Raw genomic sequence first — 27972 nt, 5'->3', positions numbered from 1 at the left:
CTGAGGATAGGTGGAGGTGTGTAGGGGGGCATGGTGAGGGGGTTGTCGGCCAGACGCACGGGCGAGCGCAGGTGGCTCTGATACGGTGTGATGCTGGAGTAGACGGGCGGAGCAATAAATAAGCCAGGTTTAGGCGGCGGGATGAAGAGAGGCTCAGGTCTGGGACGCCGCTTGGACTTCTTGCCGTCGTCTTCTTTCTCCCCATCTGTGCCGCCATTCTGGTGAGGGGCAAAAATTGAAGAGGTAAGTTTTCAGCTTTAATACAGGGGGACAGAAGTCCAAAAGACATGCAGATTTGAGGATTAGGCAAATTGGACACTATAAATTGACCGTAAATGTGAGTGAGAGTGGATGGTTGTTTGTCTCTACATGTGTCCCAGTGATGGACTGGCGACCTGTCCAGGGTGTGACCCCTCCTTTCGCCCTATGTCAGCTGAGGCTGGCCCCACCCCCCGCGACCCTCATGTGGTGGATAGAGCGGTAGAAGATGAGAAGAGAGTCCGAAAGAGAGAAAGAGAACAAAGCAAAGCACCCAAAAACTCATGTGTATGGAACATAATGTACAGTACTGCAAATCTAAACCCAGATAATCTGCTTGATCTGGGACAGGACACCAAATCCCCCCCCCCCATCCCCAAATGAAAGAGGGAGAGGGGGGAACATGTGGACAACTATAATGGGGGCAGGGGAGACACAGAGTGTGGTGGGGGGAAGGGAGTGTTTTGGTTGGGCGATGTGGCATAAATGCAAGAATTTAATAGCATGAGTTTAGGCGGGCACAAAACCGAGAGACAGTAGACTGTTAAGCACGATTGTTTGAGGAAGAAGTGTAAATTCCAACACTTAAAAAAAGAATAACATCAATGAGATTGAAGGCTACATCCACACTACTATTGCTTAATTTTGCTCTGGATATTGTCAACTTATTTTTGATTCCCCACTTCAAAGGTTCGACCCAGTCACAATGAATTCCACTCAATGACCACACAGCTTTCTTGTCTTTTCCTCTTTTCTTTTCTTTTCTTAACACTGTGATTGTGAGTAGTTAATAACAATAGGGGAACATAATGAGAATGAAAACCAAGCTAAAATACCAATGTTTCTAAACACCCTGCCACTCACCGTGAACCCGTTTGCAGAGCTATACTGCAGCAGGAGCTGCTGAGCTGGGACAGTGGTGTTGTGAGGACATCCTGCTGTGTTTTATTAGCAACATCACTTTGACCCGTCTGAGCTGTCTAAAGGAAATCCTCCTGCTAAACTCTACAGCACAACACAAAAACTGCAAACCTACAGTGACTCCAAACATCCTGTAGACCTCAGACCTTGACTCAGAGAAAAAAGACCACGACGAGAAACCGAATGAATCACTTAATAATGCAGCTTTTAACCTACTCGCGAATAGTCACGAATAAACTCGGGGCAGCATTTTAGTCTGGTCGGGCAGAAATTGAAACCTTTTGAAATATTGACACAATATTGCCCACGTTTACTTCCTGCTTGGGTCTTGCTGCCCACGACTCGACTATGCCCAGTGTACCTGACTGGTCACATGATATATATTTTAATATGTGTTAGTATGGATGTAGATTACTTCTGATACTAACCTCAAACTCATCTGGACAGAGATCATTTTGATCTGAAACCCCCATATGAAAATGTAGTAGCATGAATGTTTCCTTGTACATGTGTGAACTGACCTGCTCTGCACTATCCGACACAGAGTTCCTGAGTGAGCGCCTCCGGCTGACAATGACCGAGGGTTTGTGGTCTGCATGACTGGGGTCCTGGGGGTTCGAGGGCCTCGGGGTCCAGCCAGAGGCCAGTGCTGCTTCATCTCTGTCCGGTGAGGACGGTTCCGGCCTACGGACCGGGACAGACACGGGGATGACGAGCGGCAGGAGGTTGTCATCTCGATGCCGTTTGGCGGTCAGGCCCTCGGACTGAGTGGGACTCCATGGCCTGTGAGGATCCTACATGGTGGGTAAAAAAAATGTTTATAAATTGATTGAACACCAGCACGCTGCACATGTGTTAATTGGTAAACGTTCAACATGGACTGAAACATTTGGTCAATTCATCAAAATATAAATAACTAGTTTAGTGTATGGGATGTACAGAACAGTAACTTAAAAACAGGAGCTTACAGGACACTCTGTACTGGTATCAGTCACATAGTATTGAAAACAACTGGATTGGGTATCAAAGAAGAAATACAAAATCTGTTCAAGACTGATCAAATGTAATCATAAAAGCAGGTACAGTATTTTAAATGAGTCATGTTGTAGAATGTTATTTCTACTTTATGGACACAGGATATTTGTTTTGTTATGGCTAGGAAGTAAATTAATCACTTACAAATGTGATAGAGAAACAGATTATCTATAGATTATTATATCAGACTCATAGACATACAATGACAATGAACTGCTGTAAAAAGCATGTCAGAGTTACTGTGCATTGTTTTGTTTAGCACACACCTTGCAAGCATGTCAAGGAAACAGTCCCCACATGCATTCTTCAAATGTTTTTACCCTCTTTGAGAAACCATAATGGCTGGGCTTGAGCAACCAGTGTAGCTTTGGAGCAAATATCAACCCTCGAGCAACATCAAAGCATCCTACACCACCACATCTGATGCCTGGTAAAGACAGATGCATTCTGCCGCTTCACACTACATCTTCACTGCCCCGTGAAGAGGCGTGCAGTAGTGTGGTTGTGCTGGATCTGCACTCATTATCGCTGGTGGAAAGCTCCAGTCCTTACACCAGAGTGTTGGAAAGATATTCTGCTGATCGGTGCATGCAGGGCAACCCTGCACTCCACCCTGTATAGAGAGCGAGAGAGGGGGGGAGGGCAGACAAGGCCAGGCTGGAGTTTCTCTCCTTTGATGGGATGGGGGGAGGTGTGCACTGTGCAGGCATGTAACCAAACACACTGTCTATATGATCAGCTTCCCATGAGGCAAATCCAGGGCACAGTCGCACTGAGCTGCAGACATACTGACTCAGTCTGTGCTGTTTGGAAACAGGACTTGTTGCACAATCGCTACAGCCAGCACAGACAAACACAGATAAGTGTATGACTTCACATGGCGCTGGGAGTGTAATTTATGAAGTGGTTTGTTTGAAACACTAAGTCAGAGCTGAAAAAGTCATGTTTGAAGCCGTTTGTGAAGTATATCATAACACACTGACAACACTGAAAATGTGAAGACTTATTTAGCCACACAAGACCGGGCTGAGCAGCACAGTTCTGTGGTGTATACAATTCACTGGGCGTTGATTACAATCAGCATCGTTTCCAGAAACATTTTAATCACAAACAACAAAAGTTTTGGCAGAATTTTTCCTGGCACTTAAAATTTGGCTTTTTTGTTCCAGTTCCCGCTCTTGTTCAGGGAGCTACAGTCCCATTGCAATTATGCCCCGAGATAACACTAGAAAAATAAGATTTCTCTCACCGAAATGTTGTCAATGACAATTTCAAGCTCGAGTGACAGATTTAGACAGATCGTTATTCAGTTACCAAGGTTGCGAATATTTTGTTTTTGTGCTTCTTTTGTTATAGAGGAAACAGCCAGAGTCAAGTTATGAGACAGAAAAGGGGCAGAAGAATGACTATTATTTGAGTGAGCATTTACCTTGACAATATGTGATGGTAGTGACTCCATTTCCGAGGCCTTCTGAGCAAGGGTCTCCAGGTTAACCTCCTGGGACACCCTGCGTTTCCTGCGTGTGCTCTGGATGACGCCCGTTGGGGCGGCCTGGATGTCACACGCCCCGTTTTGTGAGACCTGCAGCAACGGGGCTGTCTGTTCTGCAGAGACGGCGAGAAAGGGGTTTTCGGGTGGCGCCCCTCCTTCCTTGGAGAGCCGTCGTGATCTGCGAAGCTGTGTTTGGGAGTGGATCTGTGTCTGCAGCTGCGATTGGGACTGGGCCTCAGACAGGAGAGGTGGCTGCAGGGGATCTGATGACTGCTGTGGTTCTGGGGTGATGTCCTGGATGACTGGTTCCTGGATCTTTGGGGGAGCAGAAGCGGAGGACTCTTGGGAGTGCACAACTACAGGCTGTGGGTGTGGGTGAGGGTGTGTATTTTGTGCACCTGGGTAATAGTCAAGCACATGAGGGTTTTGTTGTTGCAACTGCTGATGTTGCATTTGTTGCTGAATATGGAGCTGCTGCTGCTGCTGCTGCTGTTGTTGCTGAATCTTTTGTTGTTGCTGCTCTTGCTGTATTTGTTGCTGCTGCTGTTGTTGTTGTAGTTGTTGTAGCTGAATAATTTTTTGTTGTTGTTGCATTTGTTGATTATGTTGTTGCTGAATCTGTTGCTGGATTATGTGATGTTGCTGGCGTTGTATTAGCTCTTGCTTCTGCAGCTGCTGTGACTGGTGTGGGGGTTTGGCCTGTGTTGAGTAGCTGGGAGGGTTGGGTAGAGTTGTCCTGTTTCCTTGAAAGGTTTGGTAGTAGGCTGGCAGGTGCTGCTTTGGCTGACCAAATGCCAACTGGAAGGGCTGCAGAACTGAGCTTCCGCCTGCGTGGGATGTGTTGTGCTGTTGGGCGTTCAGTGCCCCAGGTTTTAAGGACTCCTGAAAAGCCTGGGACGGTGGTTGTTGTTGTTGTTGTTGTTGCTGCTGCTGCTGATGCTGCTGCTGCTGCTGCTGCTGCTCCCACTCCGTACCCCGAGCCTTACCTGAGTCCCTGAAAGAGTCTACTGCAGGGCCAGCTCCCAGGGGCTGCTTATCTGTACCTCTGTTTGAGGGTTGTTGAGAACCAGCGGTCTCATGCATTGACTTAGCAAATGCATTCTGGATCCTTGAGTCTGTTACGTTAACTCCTCCAATGTAATTCGCAAAGTTCTGTCCCCAGTTATTCATGGGGGTCCAGGACGCCGCTCTCTGCTGCTGGGACACTAACGGCTGCTGCTGAGTGGGCTCCTGATGGCTCCACTTCATGGGAACAGTCTGTTGAAAATGACCCCTGCTCTGGTCACCTTTATCTGGGCTGAAGATGACAGAGCTGAGGAACATGTGAGGCCCCTCTGGATTGGAAGTCACAGTACTTGCAGCCTCGCTCTGTCCATGGTCTGCGGCAGTGGCACCCGAGACGTAATATGTCCCTTCAGGGTGCTGAGATGTCTCTTTCATTGCTACGGTTTGATCGTTAAAAAACGTGATGCGTTTGCCCGTTCTTTTGGAGTTGGTTTTCTGCTGGGCTGGTACGCTCATGACGGGCATGAATAATATGAGCCGAGTGAATATATTCAACCAAGCCAGCTACTACTAAAGCTCCACCTGGTGTCACTTGATCAGTCCAGAAATAAAAGCATATCCAAAGCGAGATAAAGCCATAAAAACTACACTGACATCAGCGTGAGCAGGAGCAAAGTCAGCCAAGATAATCTTGAAGGTCTTTGTGACCCTTTAAGGGGTCGGTGGCCTGGGGTGAGTAGATCTGAAGGAGCCCACGGGTTCTTCTTATTCATGGGCAACACCCTGTATAGAGGAAATAAGAGAGAGGTCAAGCATTGACTCATCAGACTAAAGGGGTAACCACAGGGGGCTCTCATTGTCAAGCCGGCCTCAGCCATGTAAAAACCTGCTGTTTGCTTTTTCAACAATAGACCTCCACTGAAAAGGTATCAAGAGTGAAAATAGAGGGGAGGGGTAGGTCTAAACAGTGTCATTATTCACTAAGATCACATGACACTAGGATAAAGTTCTGCATGCAAGCAACCACATACTCTATAGGATCTGTATAGAGTGTTTCTTAAGACGGTAGTTAATACAGATAGCAAAATCAATAGTTCCTGGAAAAGTCATTATTGGATATTGCTGCACTATGATGAAACATGAAATCAGTACAAAACCAGAAACACACACACACACAATGAAAGAATGTTTGTCACTGATGCTCACTTGCAACTGAATCATCCTTTCCCAAAACCCCCTAACAGTTCAAGTGGTCTGCAACAGAAAGGAAGTGCTCTTTCCCGCCACACAGACACCCGACAGATGGCAGTTGAACGTGACAGAAACATCACAGTTTTTACAACTCCGTGACTCATCAAAGACGCAAAAAAAGGGCACCAATGCCCTTTGAACCGCGACTGCAGACTCAAAACGGAAGGGCAACTGAGAGTGAGCAAAGTAAGTATGAGTCATGGTGAAAGCATCTATGGGAGGGAAAAATTATTCGAACAGCCTAGAAGCCTCTGATAGCATGGAGTAAGATCCTGACAGCTGCCATGTTAACCTCTCGTGAATGACAAAGGCATTATTATTAATTGGCCAGGTTTTGCAGATTTTCACTAAGCACATTCTGCCAAATCTAAAGATGCACAGGCTGTGATGGTTTCTGTTAAAATTTAAAAAACATTGCTTTATCTGGAAGAAATTTTAAATCTTGCCACTTGTGTACAGCAGGCACTGAACACAGAAAGTATTAAGATTTCTTTCTCATTTCTGTGATAATGACAAAAATCAAATCATCCCCAGGCTGCAGGACTCAAAATTATTACCTCCACCTGCAAGGGAGGTTATGTTTTGCCATCTGTGTGTGAACAGCGTCATTTAAAAAAGGTTAAGAGAACATATTCAGACGGGACTCTCTGGGAATGTAGGTTATGGCTCAAAGAAAGAGAGTAGGAATACAATGCTAAGTATCGCTATCAGATACCTGCCAAGATCACAGGATCAGATATCCGACACACACACAAAAAAAGTTAAATCTAATATGATCTGTAAAATCACATAAACACAGACAACGTGCTGAGCAGAGAGAGATATCTGCCATCACCTTCATGTGACAAGGATGTGAGTGAGGGCTGCAAATATCTGCCAGGCAGATGATGCATTTTATTTTTGACATGGCTGGTTATGGCTAGACGGTAAATGCATCAGCACAAATATCTCTTTAAAAGCTAATGTGCTTTAAAGGGGTAAATGACTCGGATTGGCTAGGTAGTGATATCAGAATTGTATCGGAGCCGTCCCTACAGGACATTATTAGATTTGGGTCGTGATCAGGATTTATGAAAAATGCTCTCCCTTCGTGCTTTTGCGAGGTGCATAAATGATGACCAGAATGTCTAATATGTGGGTTTGGCAAAGAGTGATCTCTGCCTCAAACAAGAAAGTGGGTGACAACTGTCACCCTTTGCTCTGGTGGCCTAGTGAAACACAAGCTTCTTAAAATAGACAGCTGCAGCTGTTGAGATCGTGCACTGACTCTGGGGCACCGCTGACTTGGGGGAAGCTGAATGGCCATGCTGTGTGTTTGTGTGCATCAGCAACACCATGTGATGCAGCCAACACACACAGACACACACTTTAGAGCCATATTGCCACATAGCAATAGGTGCACAAGAGAAACACACCTTATAGTGCAGGGACTACGCTGCTGATCACTATGTGTGTGTGTTCCAGGTATAACTCATGTAGTGGGGACCTACATCTGTTTACACAGGACTTACATTAATTATTACATTTTAAAGTGATGTATGGTTAGGGTTGGGCCAGTTATGAGCAAGTCTACAGAAACCTTTATCAGGTTCACACGGAGTGCATATCTGAGGTGAGGGATCATCATTGTGTAACCTTGCACAAACCCTATAAACACACTAACACGCTAAATTGGCTTAAAATAGATGTGGAGGCCATTATCTGCCTTAATCCATCACTGCTTCCTAATTTAAAATCAGCCCCCGTGTGGCTGAGTGCAGCAGCCTGCAGGAGGCCTGCGCTGTGCAGCAGCAGATGACAACAAAATGAAAGAAAACACTTTAGAGAGCTGGAGCATGCTTTCTCCTTATTATCAACACCACTTTCTCAGTACCAGTCAGCTCAGCGCTATTTACGAGAAATCCTTTGTTGCAGAAAACGGATTATCCACTCGCTAATGCCGCGTCCCTGTGCGCAGCAACCCGAGCCCACAACGCAGCCTGCAGGAGCAGAGAAAAACACAGAGAAGCATGGTGCCATCGTGGCTCATTAACAACAACAGAGAGCGTGTGAGGGAGGTAAACATGTCACATGTCTCCGTGTCTGTGCCGCTGACAGGGGGACAATATAAGCCCGGGTGGAAGGTTTGATCCACGGCGGTGCGGTGCGCGTAAACAAAACTTTGTCAGTGCGCTGCGTGGCGACAACAACACACACACTGTCGATAACAACAAAAACGCGACACAGTCACGGACTTGAGCCCCACTCTGCCCCTGAACCCCCCTCCCGACCCAGTACTCACTGTGCTTGTCATGGAAGCTGCCACCAGCCCGCAGGATCGCACACACACGCAACTCTGCGTGGCCAGCACAATGCCGAGCTGCGGCGCTGATAGCGATGACTGCATACATCCCCAAGGTTGACTCATGCTATGCTGCTGCTGACCTCACTCATTGCTACTTTCTTTCCTCCCCGCCCCGCTACAAAGTCAAGAGGAAAATTAAAAAAAAATAGAAAATAGAGGTGGGGTCGACGTCGGTGCGTTAACAGAATCCAGAGCGCTAATCTGCACACACGCAGGCGCAACGCCGCTGCTGTGTGTTGCACATTATTGCACAAGGCTTGCACACGTAACAAAACTCAGTGGCGACGCGGCCTTTCTGCTGTTTGTGCCGACTCTCTCTGTCTCTCCGTGTCTCTGCTTGTCTTGTGATTCCCCTCCCTCCTCCTCCACCTCCATTACCACAAGCCCGTTGGCCACACCCACTTCCATGCCCATATAAAGGTTTCCTCTGACTCGCACAGCGCTGTCATTTACGGAGCAAGAGTTCTCTCTCAGTCCATGCGGGAAATTCCAACACACATGGGAGGATAGTGGGGATGAAGGGAGGGAGGAGAGGGGTTTTCACCTTCACTTTCCGTTCACATTCACATTCAAAAATGAAAAAAGGAAGACGTGTTTACAGCTGCACACAACACACTCTTATGTACTGTATGTGTGTGCCTTTGCTAGTGGATTTGTATGATGCTAATACATTGGATGACTACAGTATATTATGGAGAACTGAAAAAGCACATGTAGAAAGAATACATAAATTAACATTTCTGCCTGCATTAGGCTGTGTAGTATGAATGCAGCAGGGCTGCAACTAGTAATTCTTTTCATAATCCATAAGTCAGTTGTTTCCTGGATGAATCGAATTGTTTCTTTGGTCCATAAAATGTCATTTTCCCAAACCTCAAACGTCTGGTTTTGTCCACAAACCAAATTATTTACTTTTAATAATTCCTTCTTCAAATATGGAGCAAAGAAACCAGAAAATATGCACATTTAATCAGATTGATCGATTATCAATATAGTTGCAGGTTAATTTAATAGTTCATAATCGACGAATCGTTGCAGCCCTATAATGCAGAGTGTTTGTCTTTTTAGTGCATTGTGTAAATAATATGCCCCATGCCATCACATGGAGATGTGTGATATCGACTCGTTCTGCAGGCCACCATACAAGAGAAACAGCTTGGCTGGCCTTTATACTGTTAACGTCAGTGTCAGTCGTTCAGTATCATTTTGCACCTGTGCTCATTTGTGTTTCAGTCGAGGTGAAATAATAACCTAGTGAATGTTTAACCAGGACAGGATGTTTAAAGGTGATCTGTGGCCTTCAGAGTGTTTGGGTTTCAAATCCTGGGCTGGGTTAAAGCCTGGGGTGCCCTTGAGCAAGGCACTCAATCCTCCATTGGCCCCCAGGTGCACAGGGATGGGTTCATTGCAGAGGTCAAGTTCACAATCACTCATTGGTGTGTGTGTGTGCAAAAATAACTAATTCTAATAAAACAACAATCTGGATATGAAGGAGATCCTGAATATCATATATAGACAAGTCCTAACACATTTACTGTATATGATTAGTCTTTGTTAAGTCATATAGAGTTGAATCCATATCACTGGACTATGGGGGAGGAATATGAACATGACACAAAAGTATGGCTGAATTCCATTTAGCTGCTTCTCAGTGGCTCAAGGTGAACAATTCTCCCTCGAGACCATTGCTGTGCACTTGCTTGCTTTTTATAACTACTTTCCGGTCACCTTGGAGTTTACTTGGTGCAGACCAGACCATATATAATGTGTGACCCTATAACAAAATGTGCATGTGAAGCCGAGCCGTGCCAGAACTGTATAGTGGAAGTGTGCCATTTGCTTGCAGAGTCAGCTTGCGAAAAATGCTTTGTCCATTCAGGCTTCTGTAGGATCATCACCATGCAAGACAGCAGCCTCTGTAAAGCAAGGCCCCTGCCTAAAGTACATACAAAAGGCTTCTTGTAAAACAAATGATTTGTAATTTGAAGCCAGTATACACATTCTATAAAACAATATTCTGTTTCTCTGCCTATAAACCCACCCAAATGTTGCACACTGAAACTTTAATTTAGTCGAATCACTGAGTCATAACAGTTGGAAACCAAAAGTGTTAGTGTCACAGTGAGAGTTGAAGCAAGGCTATTGCAGCTAATGTAACTAATGTGACTTATTACAGTGTATTGAGCCATACATGTCCCCATTCACAAAACACGTAGAGTACTTACATGACTGTCTGACTCTCCATGACACACACAGGACTTCATCATAATCCCCGTCTTCTTCTGCCGGTGCTCTGCTGCAGCTACAGCTAACGGCGAACTGCTGACACAGTCGCCACAGATTTTACTGTCAACTTTTTCAATCACTTTTCCAGATTCCTCCACAAGGCGTCACGTCCCAGTTCCACTTTGGAACACTTTTAGCTAGCGACACTCAATATTACCAGACTCCACGCATTCATAGGCGTTGATGATTAGTTGACGACGTCGGCCTATTGTTGCAAATTGTGTTAAATCACTGCTGGATTATGTTAAATAGTTGCAGCGTTGACGAACTGCAATAATGAAATCTGGTTGCTGGGGGTGAGGACTGAGGAGCTGCAGTTTGTGATTCGCTGTCTGGCATCCAGGAGGCAAAGGCAATACAGGACTGACAAGATAGTAACCATACGCTACACCGGAAAATGGGGAAAATACTGTCCTACTTTCGTGTATTATAAAATTCAGGGAGTACTTGACGTCACACGTGTCTATAACAAGATAATTGGCTCAATAAAAATGCGTACGCCATAAATAAGGAGTCAAATATATAGGAGTATATCTGCTTTCCTGAACGTAAAAGACAGAAACGGCGTAAAGGGTCTAAATGCCGAAGACGGAAGTTCTTAAGAGGGAAACCTCTTTAAAATTCAACTTTGTGCAGGCTAACGTAAACACAGCATTTGGAGCAGAGTTTGCTAGTATTGGGCAGTTGTTATATACAATTGTGTCGCAATTAATGTAATAGCTACACTTAAAAACAATTTATATATAAAAACCCCGTTTTTGTTGTTAGGTCTGTTTTTCAAAATTAGTACCGCTTCGAATTAGAGGTCACGTTCCCCGAAATGCAGGTGCAGAGAGTCGTCCTCAACTCACGTCCAGGTTCGCAGCGTACTAAAAAATAATAATTATTCATGACAAATGCTGACATATATCACCATTGTGTTATCTCATTTGTGGCGGGTTTTCTAGTCAAAATTGTGCTGCACTTTCTAACTTTAAAGACGTCAACACTTTCACCAGCTTTATATCTAAAAAAAAGTCGTAATTCACTAACAAATCAGATGCAGCTCCATTGACTATTTTTTAGTTATTGCCAATTTAATCTGTAAATGTACACATTTTTGTTCCCATAGCCTTGATTAATACCGCTAAACGCACTAGAATTATATTTTTCATCCAAACCATAGTTTGAAAAAGTTTTCTTTTTTCGATAACTTGTTTTAATGTGTTAAATTCAAGGTTCTCAAACTGTGGTATGTGTACTGCAAGTGGTGTGAGCTTTGGGAATACTGTTCTACTGTATCTACCAGGGTATGTGATTGGAGCTGAGGAATTTTCACCAGAGTATGTAAAAAATTAAACGAATAACATAAGAGTCAGAGAAAGTTAGAGTCACCTTATCTCTCGCTCCATAATCTAATGTCACTATATCAATGTGTGAAGTATATGTGAGGAAGAGGAAGATGATGAGAGAGCAAATTATCTTATTGAGAATAAATCTGCCTCCTGTGAAAAGTCTGTAGCTGACTTTGCTCGGCCTGTTTACACCACTGTATTTTAACGTTTAACGTTGGTGATAATGGTGTTACTTCATGAGCTCAGTATTTTCTCAGTTGGTGCTTGGTGTAAAAAGTTTGAGAATCACTGTGTTAAACGATTAGTTTTCACTTTATTTATTTAATTTATTTAATTTAATTTAATTTTTAATATATTTATTTTGTTATGCTTGCATAATGACAATAAAGAATCTTGAATCTTGAATCTAATTATAATACATCAGGCCCACAGACACAAAATGCCAAGTGGAGAGACGGAACACAAGTGTTGTTTAATAAAATTCATTGATTATTATCACACAAATCAAAAAGAATACTGACCTTACATATCGGGCATCAAATATTGGCCATCAGCTGCCCTGATTTTAAATCAACTGTCACATTTTTTCAGATAGCAACCATTTAATTTCAGATCTGGCATTCTGTGGCATTGACATGACGATTCCTCATGTGAATGCAATGGTTTAAATTAGGAATTGGACATGTGCAGTATATCAGAGTGTGTGTATGAGATATGGAATTATATGAATTGACTTTTCCGGTTTGTCGGGTGTCTTGTTCTGCTGACAATTTGCTTTTGTCTAATCAAGCCCCCACATCATTAACTCCAGCTCCAGTTTAGTTCACCATTGATGGGAATGAATGCACTTTGTTGCACTGAGGTTTCTTTATCATGTGTGTGTGATTCCGTGTGTTTAACGTTTGCCATTTATGTACACACAGGTGAAAATGAGGTGCCAGTTCCTGAAAATTTCCGTCTGGAAGAGTCAACTTTAGTGCCTGACCTGAAAGATGGGGAGGTTCTTGTTCAGACTCTTTACCTTTCTGTCGACCCTTACATGGTATGTCTTATATATGTTTAAATTCTAGATTGTGTTGCATTGAAATAAATTTTTACAAAATATAGGTTTCAGGCCATAATAGGCATTACAATTTATTTCTCTGATAGTCTGGCTCCTTCTTATGACTGCTGTTAGACAACCAAAGTTATATCATGTGGTCATGAAGCCCATCTGTGTTATCTTAAGCAAGATTAAGGCAGCCAGTGTCGAGGATTCAGCCACAAAGGCGCAGGCAAAGATTGACATCTCCCTTCATTGACTTTTATCTTTCTGTCTTTGCTTCACAGCGATGCAGAATGAATGAACACAGCGGTGCAGATTACCTGACTCCATGGCAGCTGTCTGAATGCGTGGACGGTGGAGGTGTCGGTGTGGTCGAGTCCAGCTGCTGCAGCACTTTTGCTGAACGAGACGTGGTCACTTCATTTACCTGGCCCTGGCAGACCCGTGCTGTACTGAAAGGAAACAGCCTACAGAAGGTTTGGCACATTCAGCACGGGCATATTATCCATACTGACAGGGGGACATGTTGTGATTTATGTGGATAAAAATAATGATTTAAAACTGTGGTTTGTAACTTTAAATATAAATCATTGTCACATGAGTTCACTGAATGCTGACTTTCAGCACTTTGAAAGGGTAAATGCTTCTTGCCACCATCTGCCCCTTTGCTACCACTGTATACGCGCTGTAGGAGCCATAGATATTCATTTGTATTTTCTGGGTTTATTCTTCCTGAACACCAGGGGGCATAATGGTAAATATATATGATCATTAAATCATACATCGCTTCAGGTCATGAAAACCAAACAGAGGCAGAATAATAACGTCATCAACAACAAAAGTTACGTACTGCAGCTTTAACATTCCATGCTGGGGAGAGAATCTGAGTAAAGTTGGTTGGAAGTCAGAACTGTCTCTCTATCGCAGGTCGATCCAACGTTGGTCGGTGGGCACTTGTCCTACATTTTGGGTGCAGTTGGAATGACGGGTCTCACTGCGCTGCTTGGTGTAAGGGAGAAGGGTCACGTGACCAAAGGGGCCAATCAGACCATGGTGGTGAGCGGCGCTGCTGGAGCCTGTGGTTCCATAGCTGGACAGGTACAATAAGAACAGCAAAACCCTTGATTGGGATTCAGTAAGACTGTCTTATGCAGGATACAGGTGCTTCTGTGTGACAGGCTGGTAGAATGTGCAGAAGACATTGTTGGTAATTAAAAACAAGGTAGTTAGCGAATCTTGAACGCTGAAATTTAGGATATAGAGTATGTTATGCAGACCCAGGTTTTATACTTTACTGTTTAAGGTTCCAATAATGGCAATTCGTATCTGTAAGCTCCCATCTTTGTATAATTATAATAGATAGTTAATATTTTGATGTTTATTTTACGTGTCAGTGCTCACATTTCACATCTATCACTAATAATGACTTATAATAATAACATTACACGGATTCACCTCACATAGGCTTAAGGGAAATACCTTTCGATGAGAGAAAATAATTTTTGAAATGGTGGTTTTAAAGAAATACGAGGACACGATGGAGCTGTAGATAGCAACATAAACACAGTCTTTGGTTGCAGATATGAATGATGTCAGTTACGAGTCTGATGTTATCACTGAACGCTGTGCTTTACTTTTCCAGATTGGCCGGCTGGACGGCTGTGTGAGGGTGGTTGGGATCTGTGGATCTGATGAGAAGTGCAGAGCTTTAGTGGATGATCTGGGATTTTCTGCCGCCATCAATTATCGCCAAGAAGACGTAGCGACGAGGCTTAAGGGATGCTGCCCTGATGGTGTGGATGTGTACTTTGACAACGTGGGAGGTGCCATCAGTGATACTGTAATAGCTCAGGTGATGCTCGAGTTAAGGGAATGCAAATTTCCTTTCATCTGGAAACACACTTTTTAAAGATGACCAACCATTCTGACCCAATTCACCACATAAATACAACTTTTCGGACTATTTTTACTGCTATTTCTGTAACAGCTAATATATTTTGTAATTCAACTTTATTTTAGACATGTTTACTGAAGACATAAATCTTCAATAAAAGGCTGGATAGAAATCTGCAGTACGCGTCTAAACATCTCCAGCTGACACTCTGACCTCCGCCTCTCTTCTGCTCAGATGAACAGCAGCGGCCGCGTGATCCTGTGTGGGCAGATCTCTCAGTACAACAAGGACGTGCCGTATCCTCCACCCCTGAGTGAGGAAACGCAGGAGAACCTGCAAAGAAAGAGCATCACTCGAGAGCGATTCATGGTGCTGAATTACATGAGTAAAGCGGACGCTGCTCTCTATGAGCTCAGCCAGTTTGTTAAATCAGGACAACTCAAGGTAAGAAGGCAGTGGTGATCATTTGTGGATGATTGTTGGACTGTTCTGTCTTTCTTCTGCACCATTCCTTACCTAATTGTCCTCCATTTTGCAGGTGTTGGAAACTGTCGTTAATGGAATTGAAAACATGGGAGGTATGTGATTTTTTTTCTGGCTTTTTCTTCTTTTTTCACCTCTTAGGAGTTGAATAATTTTTTTTCTTCATTGTCTTGCAGATGCGTTTTGCTCGATGATGAAAGGGGGAAACATTGGCAAGCAAATTATAAAGATATCGGAATGAGGATAATCACTGTAGCTTCTCATAGCGACAGCACTTATCTTTAGATAGGAACCCACAGCTGCCTACTTCTCACCACCAGTAATGATCACTAAGTTTAGTTATCACCCACAATATTCTGATTTCGTAAATTTGTGCTGCTGTAAACTTAATTTACAGTATAATATCACATAAGATGTTCACTAATTCACTTATCTACCGCTTTATCCTCCACATGAGGGTTGCTGGTGCCAATCCCAGATGAAATAGGGCAAAAGTTGGGTACCAAGGGCCACACAGAGACAACAATTCACTCTTTCACTCACACGTACGGTCAGTGTAGTGTCCAATTAACCTCTGCATGTTTTTGAACTGTGGGAGGAAGCCGGAGAACCTGGAGAAATCCCACGCATACACATGCAAACTACATATAAGATGTGATTTAGATCATTTAGTTTGTATCAGACTGCCAGCTAAAGTGCTTTAACTCTAAAGAATGTACAAAAAGGAACTGAAAGCAAACACACAAAGTTTACTGTAATGAACATTTTTTTTATTCCACAGCACTAAAAACCATTAATAAAATAAAAATAGTGGTTGTTCATTTCTTACGAGTGTGTGAGAAAAGTGTGTGGCAGGTGCAAAAATCATACTCTTCATTCATATTTATTATACGCTTCAGTATTTTCAACATAAGAGCAGGTGTAGAAAGAGTCAAGTTAACACCAGCACGTCACTTTTACAGTGGAGGCGATGCAGTCAGTTTGTGCCTGTTAAATTTAAAGTACAAAATGGCCAGACAACCAGATTTAGCGTAAACCATAAACAGCGAGCTTTTATACTGTGTTTGTTTGTGGAAAAAAAATAAAAACAAGTCACATGTATAGTTTGGAAATGGTGGCAAAATGCAGTACAGTACTTAAAATCCATTTAACACTGCCTCCTTGTGGACAGTTGGAACTATCCAATAACATATCAACATACATATGCTTGAGTTATTCACTTAATCGTGCTCCCTTATAATGGAATATACTCATCTATGCAAACTATTACCATCATCATTGCCTCTAAATCCATTTTCTCAGTGTGTTTTGAAAAAAGCACTGAGCAGATTTTTGTACTAACTCTGGGACATTTTTGGAGAAAATGACCATTCAGTCCATTTTTGTACTTTTATCAGTTGGTTCTTGTGGAAATCCAGAAACCTGGTACTAGAGGAGAAATGACTGAATTGAAGAGGAACACAACAGTTTATGCTCTCACACCTTCACCATAAAAAAAGAGAGAAAAAAAAAAATCAACATTGTGAACAATACAGACATGTAATTTCACATACAATTAACCTCTAGTGCAGGGAATGCTTCAAACTCCCACAACTTCCCACACTCACCACGAGCGAGGTGAAAATGCCCATTTCCGGTGCAGTTTTACAAACAGACCACGATACAATCAGAATGAATCTTATTTTCTTGCCATCAAACGTTTGTTGTTGTTTTTTTGTCTGTTTTTTTTGTTTCTTTTTACTTTTTAAATTCACGGAGCTATTATGAAATATAAAAAATATTGTCCTGAAATACTACCGGGGCCAGCCTATTGTAAGTGCTCACATTCCTGAGAAACAAACAGCTGCGTTCTGTAGTCACGTTTGAAGGAGCATGAGGGGTCAAGCCAGCTTCTGTGTCATAGTGAAGCGGCATTGAAGGTTTTTGTTATGACTAAGTCTAAAATGTGATTATAATACATTTATGGTGGCAGTTGTGTGCAGTGGGATCCTTTTTCTTAAATTTAAAAACAGTTTGAATAATGAACTTCTTGTACGCAGATCGACTATGGTAAGTAATAAATCATGAATCATTTCTCCCATTGGATTTCCTGTACATCTAGGCTGCATTATCTACAGTCTGTCTCCACAACCACGTTCCGTCAGCTGTGGGAAAGTAAGAAAAACCTACAGTCTAGGTATCATCATCTCTGGTTTGGCACGTTCAGCCTTCATTAGTGAATGAGAACGGTTTTCACGGGGAAGAAACAGCAGGTGAAATCTTTCTTATTCATCCTTTGGCAGTGGTGAAGTGGCACTCAGGCCAAGGCAACACTTCCAAAAAAGTGCTAAAGCTCAAGTCAGCTTAAACCCCAGCAGAGTACAGCTCTTATACAGAACACTGTCAACTGCAGCAGACGTTGGATTTGTCCTCATGTAGCTTCAATACGCTATTTAACCCTTCGAAATATCCAATGCTTGTGTCTTACACATTGCGATGAATACGGCAAGTGGTGTGCTCACCGGTGCTTTACAGTAACATGCATATTACGTAAACTTGACTATCTAGAAACGGGATAGTGAGTGGTTTACTGTGAAGTGTCTGTGGAGGGAGAGAGAGAACGGATGGGGCAAATTGAGGCCGAGAGTGAAAGGAAAGAGATGGCAAAATATAACTGAGTCAGGATCAATGGATATTGTGGTTGCACAGTGCAATTACTGTCAAGAGGGAGAGACGCGCTTTCCATTGTCATGAATGAGAGGGGCGGGGCTTGTCCAGGCTCGGTAGACCAATAGCAGGCTGAGCACCAGCGCCCACGTTCGGACAGGAGACAGGAAAAAGGCCACGTGGCCGTAGGTCTGCAGGAGAAAGTAGCACGAGTGTGCCTGCCAGGTGAGCAGCAGCAGCATGAAGATGTGAAGCCCCAGAGTCCGCCAGCGGCAGCCCGGCCGCAGGAAGTGGGATCGGAAGGTCATGCCGCGCCAACGCTGATGGAGGCTCCAGCAGAGGTAAGCGGTGAGCGGCATGTTGAAGAAGAGCAGCTGGAAAGGAGTTCAGTTAAATGTGATTAGTGTGATTCTCAGTGCTTCAAAACACGATGAAACCTGAATGATAGCTGTAAAGAGAAGTACAAGTAAAGGGAAGTTCATTGTCATGGAAGGTTTTGGCTTGTATAAATAAATACGACCTGGCATAAGGAAACAAGTTAGAATGACTGACAACAATGGAACAACCACTTTATTCCCCCATAACATAGCTCATTGCACATCAACACAGAGGATGCAAGGAGTTATTCAAACACAGCAGGCTGCAGGCTTTAGTCAGAAATGACGAATATTACCAGACCTAAAAAGCCTCAATATGCCTCTCAAAAACTTTCCCACCAGAAGAGAAGAAAAATACGAGTCTGCAGTGGAGACGTGTTTGAATATTTACTGAAAGTGGAGAGGGAGATGAAGACGGATGAGTTTTTCCTGGACAGGGAACAGTGATCTTCAGCCAAGGTAAGCTCACACTCTTACTCTCATAAACGTTGCTGGTGGATATTTGACATACACATTTTTTTACAAGTAGGTTTATGTGATAATTCTCCACTGCTGTGACTGCTGAGAGCAGACACACTTTCACTATGAATCTTCACCTTTTGCTGACGCGAGAAAATTAACCAAGAAGGTTTTAAGTTTATAAAAACAAAACTGAAAGTGGGACAGTCGTGCATGTGTATGGGTTTATGCATGAAGACAGCGTTATTCACAGTGTATACTTGCAGCTCCTTGTTTCCATGCTTGAATTTTCTTTGGCAACTACATGCATGTTAATAATATTTCAATGATCAAAATAGATGCAGTTTCATTTTCTTACTTGAACCACTCCGACAACATAAGTGAGACTGCCCTCCAGGAAGTGTCCATCGATGAAAACCCCAAAGGCAAAGCAGGCACCACTGTGGCCATCTATCAATTCTCCAATGAACCATGGACCTGCAGGCAACGAAGGGGAAACAGCAGCAGCAACCATTTTAACTTTTATTTCTATTATTATTAAACAACAAATATGGGGTTTCGTGAAAACATGCTGTTAAAAAGTGCTTACTTAGTACTATATAGAAAGTAGAGGCATGTGTTTAATGACCCACCTACGGCTGTACACAGGTTGAAGAACAGCAGGGAGTAGAAGAAAGCGTCCATTTTACTGACGAGATGAAGCGACACGCACGCTTGAGACGTCAATCCTGCAGGAGATGAAGAAAAGCACACTGTTTAAAACAGACATAATCTTTATACCCCCCCAAACGCACATGAAAAAAAACATAGGTAACATTTTAGCAGGTGAGCGATTTTTCAATAACATGCTCATTAATTGCGTCTTGTTCGGCAACTGAAGAGCGTTTTGTGTGACTTTGTGAGTGACAGAGGGAGAGAGAAAGAGTCGAGAGGAGCTGAGTGAATCAAAGCTCCGCTACTCGCACTGTTTTAGGTCGCAACTAAATTTGTCAGTGTTAAGACCGTTGACAGTGTTAATAGTGGCGACAGATAGATGAAAGATGAGGTGCTGTTTGCTGTTTAGTGTACAAATTGGGGCTCTCCTCTCCTCTCCTCTCGAGATGCAAACGTGAGCACGACTTTAATGTAAAAACTACAGCCGTACACAGCCTTAGTGCACATTACGTCAAGTAACATGTGATCCTCTCAATACTGAAGACTCATAAGAAGCTTTTGACATGATGATGATGGTTTTACTTGCAGGGTGTTCACTGACAGCTCACCTCTGCCAGAAGGAACACGCAGGAACCGACAGGCCAGCAGCACGCCCACATTCAGCAGCATCATGAATACGAAGGCCACTCGGCTCAGGATGTAGTGGTCCGTGAGGAGGATGAAGGACTGCACGAAACCAAAGCTGGGCGTCAGGCTGTCCTCCAGAGTAAAGTGCTGTTCCCGCACTGTTGACCGTCCTGCCGAGTCCTGGCTCACAGAGCACACACAAAAAGACAAGGGACGGACTAATTGTTACTAAAAATCCATCTGCAAAACTTATCCATATTGATTAAAATTCCAACTCGGGCAAACAAAAACGCTGCGCTGCGCTGACCTCCACTTTAACTCTGATTGTGTGCAGTCCGGTGAGGTAGAGAGATGGATCCCAAAGCAGAACATAGAGAGGACCTCCAGCAGAGCGGCCTTTCCCGTGAGGTTCCCCGTCTATGCTCACGTGCACTGCAGTGATTAGAGCCTCAGAGAAGGCCAAGATCCTATGAGAGACCCAGAGAAATTTTCAAAATCTTTAAAATAATCATAAAAATATCAGCAATTTAAACAAATAGTTATGTCATTTCTGCCACGAGGGGTTTCAGTGTGGGATCGTGGGAATTGTCTTGTTGTTGCATTTGGTTAATTACCAGCCACCAGCAAATGTGTGAGATTTAGCTCTAGAGGACAACAATCTCCTCAATTTTTTTATTTAATCTAGAATCAGTCGATACACACAGAGCAGACACCTGATGTGTGTCGATCTTCGTATCCGAGCCAGCGGCTCCACTCCTGGGTGCAAGTACTGTGCGTTCTTGGGGTTGGTGATGAGCACGGCAGGCCACTTCTCAAAACTCAGGTCAGAGAAACTCAGCAGGTCATGGTCGAAGGCCAGAACTCTATACCTGGAGACAAAAGAGAGAGGGAGTTTGAGCGGTTAATACGCATTTAACGTCAGTTTGTGGTCATGTCATATTACAGTGCATACCTGCGGTTGTCCATCCAGTCACCCAGCTCCAGCTCCAGTGTGCCTTTTGGGTGTCGGCTGTGGAGGACGGGCATCAGGCCTCCCAGTGTGTGCAGGTGACCACAGACATAGGCAACTGCAGATCTAAACGCAAGAAGTCGACACGCAAAAATGTATTATTCTGTTAAAATAATACATTTTGAACACTTTCTAATAACCAGTTTAACATCCAGGACTTTCTTGCCTCATCATGTCTCGCACTCCAGGAGACGGGGAGACGACGGTGGAGGTGGTGTAGTGCCCGAACCAGATCGACTGGTTGCTTTCCAGACTCTCAACTCTGAACGTGTCCAGCAAGTCCATCTGAGTCTGTCGTGAGTACAGAAAAGAACAACATACGAATCACATGTCGCACGACACTCAACATCTACTGAGTACACTGAACGTCCATTTCTTAGCTCTCTTAAAACAAACAGAGACCTGTTTTGACTTTGAGAAAATGTACATATTCAACACCGTAGGCCAATGGAGCTCAGTCCTTCCAGGATTTTGCATGATAACTACACCTCCAGTTTCAGTTTCATGATATCATGGATATCTTTGCGTTTTTCTGTGAAGACACAAACTGTATCTTTCCAAAGAGGTGGAGCCTCAAAGTAAAATCCAAGGTGGTGATGAAAATTAATGTCCTGCAGCTCATTGTGTCAGTGGAGAGGAGAGAAGACTAGTGACCAATAATTAATTACGAAACAGCTTCCGTCATAGTCATTTCCCTATGACGATTAGTCAAAGTTGCCATAATTAGGTTGCATAAAAGAGTGTGTGAATTGTTGAGAAGAATCACCAATTTCAGGAGGGACTGGCTACACGCGTATTCACCATGCGTGTTAGTACAATCTTAAATTTGCTCAAGTCTCAAATCAACATCTTTTACCATTTACTTCAGTTGTCTAAGTTGCAAGTGCTATTGAAGATTAGAAATATCACCACATGTGTAGTAAATGCAGTGTCAGCTTTAATTAAATATTTCGTTTAAATGGAAGTTGTTAGACAGACATACCCGGTTGAGAATGCCAAAGAAATTGTATGGTCGCTTGGGTCCAGGAGTCAGAGTGGCATCCATGCAAACAAAGGAGTAGTTGCCAAAGGGAGTTTTGTGAACATAGTGGAAAGAGCCTACTTTCTGATTAGCTGAGTATTTCCTATAGGAAAAAAAAAAAGGAGGAAAAGTCAAACATGAGCAATGAGATGATGGGATGGAGCCAGCAGAGCTCCACTCCCCAGAACAACCCAGAGATAATTGAATGCATTTTAAATAAATAAATAAATGAGTTAGGACCAGCGTGGGAGACAGACTTTGTCTCGCAGAGGATGACAACAACATTAAGAGTATTGAGAGTGAGTTAGGAGATCAGTCTGCATTAGCAGAAGCAGCAAAGACACATAAAATACAATTTGTGTCAAGAGACAAGAGAGTCGGTCTGTTCATGTGGATTCTGCTTCTATTCTGGTCCTCGGGAATACAGCCAGCCGAGTAGGAATAGGCCGCCGAGTCATGTTTCAGAGCCGTTGAAATTACAATGCACTCCGGCTGACTTCACACTCAGCCTGCTGCTACTACAAACACATACAAATACGACACCTCTTCCATACTGACCGGTAGTAATTGTTGACGCTGTCCAGTGACATTATGTTGAAGGCGTCTGTTTGGAGACAGGGAAACAATGGTGAGATTGAGGAGTTCATGAGAAGGGAACAATGGCCCAAACAGTCAAAAGAAGAAACTCACGATTGGGCAAATATTTGGTGAATTGTCAATGATTCGGTAAAAAAAAACAAAACGTGCATTTACGTGAGCTTCTTCAGTATGTGTGCCCGCACGGTCATGTGACCCGGATGTGAATGAGGTCTGCCACACTGCTGGAGAACTATATTGGTCACAGTGAGGCTGCATTTAATGCATCCGTACAAATGTGTTATTAATAGCCAAGTAGCTGCAAAGGTGTTAAAAGACTTTATCAGTACAAACTGTAATATTGGTAGTAGACAAAAGAAAGTGGTATTGATCCATGCCTTGTATTTCCATCCTCTTGTTTTAAGTGACTATTTGGAGTTAGTTCAGCAAGGTAAGCAATAGGTGGCGCAAAAGTCCAACTTAATGACCCTGTAGCTTTTGATATATGGTCACATTTCATTGCTGCCTCCATCTATTAGTATAGAAATACACGCTTCTTTCACTCTGTCTCCATTGCACTTAACCCTTTTCCACCTTCCTTCAGTGTAAATATTGCAACAGTTGCAATATTTCTAGACTTTTTTGAATTTATTGTGTTTCCATGAGGTGTTTGCAATATGCAAATCCCATAAGAGCAGGCTGATAGATAAGCGCCTATATTTAGCAGAGGCATCAGGTTTCAGGAAGATATGGAACACTACCTCTCGTTAGCATTGAACGCACAGACCGACGAAAGTGACGGGGCACGCAGGAAAAAAACAGTGATCAATAAAAGCAGAATATCTGTCAAGAGATGCCACAGATCCAATAACTAGATTTCTTTTTTTGGGACAATTACAAACTAACCATATCATGTTTCACGTCTAATAGCTTGCAATCCAATAATAGGAAAGACAGCAGTGAAGGGAAGTGGGTAGAATGACTTCCTGTGTGATGCTAAAAAGCACCGGTTAATGGGTTCTTCAGAAAATCTTAATAGGACACTCTCAACTCAGGGCGTCTCCACTTGAGTCGTTGAGTAAAGAGAGCACGTCGAGATAAAGTGCCACGGTTTATCACCATGATTTCCGCGGATGTCTATCCAGCGAGTGCGCTCCATCACTCGTGACTTCTTCAGGATGTTGTGGTATGCCTGCCACTCCACCTCGTGCTGGAGGGAACCCACCTTGTTCTCGGTTTTAGCATCTGTCAGATCCCCTGGGGAGTGGAGAGGGAAACTGTGAGACACTGGTGTGAGCGACACACCGAATACTGTGACACCAGTGAAGTGGGAAAAGGAGTTTGCTGTACCTGTTACAAGCACCAGAGCTGGCTTGATCACTTCGATAGTGTCAGTGCAGAACTTTTCAAAATCTGGAATGCGTCTGGGGTCGTGAAACCGACTAATGTGAATGTCAGACACCTGGGACCAGACAACAAAAATAAAATTGGGGATATGTTGAAATATTACTGTCATACATGGAATCTTTAATTAATTAATTAGAAAATAGATGCATGGATAAATTATTGTCCATTATTGTCCATTGTCCAGCCCCTTTCCTGTTGTAATGTTGTGTGATAGGAGACACCGACTAAATGGATTTTACAGGACTCTTTTTTCCCTTTGGTAAAATATCTTACTCATCCACTGTTATTGGAGGGGAAACACATTCAGACTCTTTAGGTTTCTCCTAGCTCAACTCACTCTTGCAATCTAAATTTCATAAAATATAGCAGATAGGATACATTATTTCTGATGCCAATCTTCAGAAATCAACAATTACTCGATTAATCGATTATTAATTGATTACTAAAGTAATCATTAACTATTTTGATAATCCATTAATTGGTTTAGAGCTTTTTTCATTATTAAAACAAGAATTCTGATTGTTTTAGCTTCATAAATGTGAATATTTTCTGATTTTTTTGCTCCAAAGATAACAAGGAAATCATTAAGAACTGAATCATTTTGGTTTGTGGCCACAACACGACATTCAAGAACATCATCATTTCCAGGTTTGACAAACACTGATCAACGTTTTTAATGTTTTCTGACATTTTAAGGACAACGATTACTCGATTAATTGTGAAAATAATCGACAGATTAATCAATTATCAAAATACATTTTTAATTGAATCAATCAAGTGCTTGTTTGGTCCGAAAAGAAAATGTTGATCAGTGTTTGTGCAAAATGATGCTGATTTCACATATCTTGTTTTGAATTTATAGAGCAAAGAAACCAGAAAATATTCACATATAAGAAGCTGAAACATCAGAAAATGTATCAAAATAGCTCTAATTAAATGCGATGTCTCAGTGTGTACTTGCACAATGCACAAACATATAATATCAATGTATATCGTGAACCTTTTGTCAATTTTGTTGAAATTGTGCTAATTCTATTTATTATTGGATTTTTGCCCAGCCCTACTAAGCAGCCTTAAACATGTTTCTGACACAAACAAGTAATAATGACAGTGGATGGCAAAGAGTAAAATGTTTGCATATCGTCCCAGTTTGTCCCAAAGTGCAAAGTCTAAATACAACTTCCTTTGTACCTGACAATGACACACTTTTGTTGTCAATGTCCTCTTTCAGTCAATCATTCAGTGACTTAACCACCACAGTCAGCTCTGTCTAAAACAACACTGCACATTCTGCACATTCTGTTAATATCACAATTTGGGCTGTGACATTATTTATTATGCATTGTCAGACCAAACAAAGCTAGCTAGCAGGTCGAAGTGATTATAGCTCACCTGTATAAACCAGAATATATTGTCCAACTCGCCGCCGGGAAATGGTGGAGAACTACCCGTTGATTCAGCTCCATCACCGGCAGTCGGCTGATGAACGCTCCGCTTCGGATGCCAAGCCGTGTTGTAGCTGTCCAGCACCCAGGAAGTGATGCACGCCAGGGCCAGTCCGAGGAGCACCAGCGCACCGAACAGCCTCAGCATCCTCCTGTAAAAGCGAGGGGAGAGGGGGCTAACTGCCGCCGTCTGTCCCGGCCACAAATAAAACCTACAGCTACTGGTGGAAACAGCTAACGGCGCGAATCACTCTAACATTGACTACACATAGAGGGCACCATTCATCTACATGGCTAACGGCTACGACTCAGACCGTGTGTGTCGCTGCCATCGCGGCCACGGGAGACGCACGGAGGCGCGGTGCTTCATTCACGGTCCGCACGGCTCGGTCTGCTCGGCAGTCGGGTTGCTCACTGACAGTTAGCTTGCTCCCCACACCAACAGCTGAGCTGAGCCGAGCCGAGCAGATGTATCCGGCTCGCTGGAAGAGGAAACGTCATCACACCACCGAACAGAGACTGTGTGAGGATAAAGAGCTCCCACTCTGACATGGTTTCTCGAGCACCCACATACCATGTAAAAGTCTCATGACGCCATTAGATTTGTAGTTTATTATTTCTCAATCCCTTTAAAGCTATAAAATACGGTACATGTGCATGCCGTATTAAAACACCTAACATAAAAGCAGAAGTGTTAGTATTTAATGTGACCTCCCGTTCCACTCTCTTTTTTTAAACTTAAATAGAGTGTGGTCATTGGTAACACCATATCAAAGAAGGCCGCAGAGTGCAAACTTAACTCATTGGAAGCATATGTAAGACCAACTTTCAATCCCATCACATTTCACTCAAAATGCCAACAAAATCACAACATTTGACCGAGATAAAATCATAATTTTGCATCAGTGAGGTAATTTCCAGAAGAAAATCAAGATTCAAGAAGTTTATTGTGTTATACACAGTGTAAACACATGTTAAAACCGTACAATGACATTCTTACTTTGCTTGCTTCCCTTTCACATATGCAAAGACAGCTTCAATTAAGAATGTTCATAAAATGAAAAGTAAAAAAAAAAAGAAGCAGTCCCTCTAGAACACACCAAACTGATAGTGTTTTTTATTTTTCAGCGTATCAATCCCAAGCACACCGCTAATGCAGTGAATTCAGCAGATACATTATGGAGTGACATCCACATTGTAAATATTGCAACCTGAATATTTAAAGAAACAATGTGGGATCGGATCACCTGGACAGAGAGAGAGAAACAAAAGACGGCCTAAATCTAAAGAGGGATAGCCTAAGCCTAAGAAGATGTACAAAGTTTTTTTATGAGAAACAAATATGCAATTAAAGCAGGATTGGCCTGAACTGAGCTCTCTCATGCGTTTGGGGACACACATGGTAGCCAACGTATTACCACTAATTCAGTGACATGTAGGTGTCTTTGGATCACAAATCTCTTCAATCATGTGAAGTTTGGGACTCTTGAAATCGTACACTGCCCTTGTCTGCCTTTGATTTGGGTTGCTGTGGCTACTGGGGTAAGGAATTTCATCAGCCTTTGATCTGTGTCTAAATATTTGACAACGTTGCATGAGATTGTGTACATGTTCAAGCCCCCCAAAAATGGAGAAAAAGGAGGAATATGGCAATCTGATGAATAGTTTATATATATATATATATACCCAAGCAAATGCACACCTCTATATATGATTACATGTTACATTACATACACATATTAGTACACATAGCCTTGATGTTTTTAAGAAGAAGAAATGTTTTAAACCACAACTGCCTTCAACTTTCATCCAGGGGGAAAAATTGAACCAAAATGATTTGACATTTATTGCAATAATTATCTAATGTGTATTATTGCACTCACACTATAAGTAACAATGTAACAATGCCTGGCCAAGGAAGCTGACCAAATGTAGATATTCATAAACTTATTGTATACAAGCCAATACATGAAACAAAATAATCGTAAAAAAGTAAAAGTGTAACAACAAACAGCATATATGATGTAAGGTTTTGAAGAAATGGTTTTCATCAAGTTTAGCTTAGTGGCACCTCCCAGTGGTCTTAAGAAGAAGTGTCATAATGTTGTGGTTGTATTATTATGCTTCATTATGTCCTCAGACACTTCACAGGCGACTTTTTCTGATGCAATATTTGTTAAAGCTCATGTACTAATGTGCGACAAAAGCAGTTGTTAGCAGATATTATTATTTATCCTTTAGTAACATGTTATTTAGGGTCTTAATGTGCACAAAAAAAACCACAAATCAAACCAATCTAACCAAACCAAATTGAATGCCAAGATGTTAGACCTGATTGAAAGTCCTGTGTATTGATTTAAGTCCATGTCAAACCATCATGTGATGTGCAAATGTTTATTATTG

The 27972-nt window shown here is 42.6% G+C and overlaps 2 protein-coding genes across 5 annotated transcripts; one reads left to right on the top strand and one right to left on the bottom strand.

Moving 5' to 3' along the window:
• Nucleotides 1-26: 26 nt before the first annotated feature.
• Nucleotides 27-16894, top strand: ptgr2 (prostaglandin reductase 2). Of its 4 annotated transcripts, none has more exons than XM_044047265.1 (9): nt 27-243; nt 1724-1980; nt 12850-12968; nt 13256-13447; nt 13899-14069; nt 14614-14823; nt 15100-15309; nt 15404-15443; nt 15525-16894. In XM_044047265.1, exons 2-9 carry the CDS (start codon nt 1917-1919, stop codon nt 15587-15589), a joined length of 1071 nt encoding a protein of 356 aa, XP_043903200.1. In that variant the 5' UTR covers nt 27-243; nt 1724-1916; the 3' UTR covers nt 15590-16894. The 4 variants fall into 4 exon arrangements, with proteins under 4 accessions (XP_043903200.1, XP_043903201.1, XP_043903202.1 ...); XM_044047267.1 differs by lacking the exon at nt 27-243 and adding an exon at nt 5956-6148 and having other exon boundaries at nt 1916-1980; XM_044047266.1 differs by lacking the exon at nt 27-243 and having other exon boundaries at nt 1096-1980.
• On the bottom strand, nt 16213-26075 carry tmem62 (transmembrane protein 62). Its single transcript, XM_044047264.1, has 14 exons — nt 25884-26075; nt 25517-25721; nt 24068-24179; nt 23837-23974; nt 22700-22745; nt 22103-22244; nt 21287-21411; nt 21064-21186; nt 20825-20980; nt 20419-20578; nt 20093-20291; nt 19463-19558; nt 19189-19307; nt 16213-18368 (listed from the first exon to the last, which is right to left on the bottom strand). Exons 1-14 carry the CDS (start codon nt 25937-25939, stop codon nt 18048-18050), a joined length of 1998 nt encoding a protein of 665 aa, XP_043903199.1. The 5' UTR covers nt 25940-26075; the 3' UTR covers nt 16213-18047.
• Nucleotides 26076-27972: the final 1897 nt, after the last annotated feature.

Source organism: Solea senegalensis, linkage group LG16 (assembly GCF_019176455.1).
Source record: "Solea senegalensis isolate Sse05_10M linkage group LG16, IFAPA_SoseM_1, whole genome shotgun sequence".
In the NCBI taxonomy this organism is placed as follows: domain Eukaryota; kingdom Metazoa; phylum Chordata; class Actinopteri; order Pleuronectiformes; family Soleidae; genus Solea; species Solea senegalensis.
The sequence above is the reverse complement of the archived record's forward strand: the minus strand, read 5'-3'. Positions and strand labels throughout refer to the sequence as shown.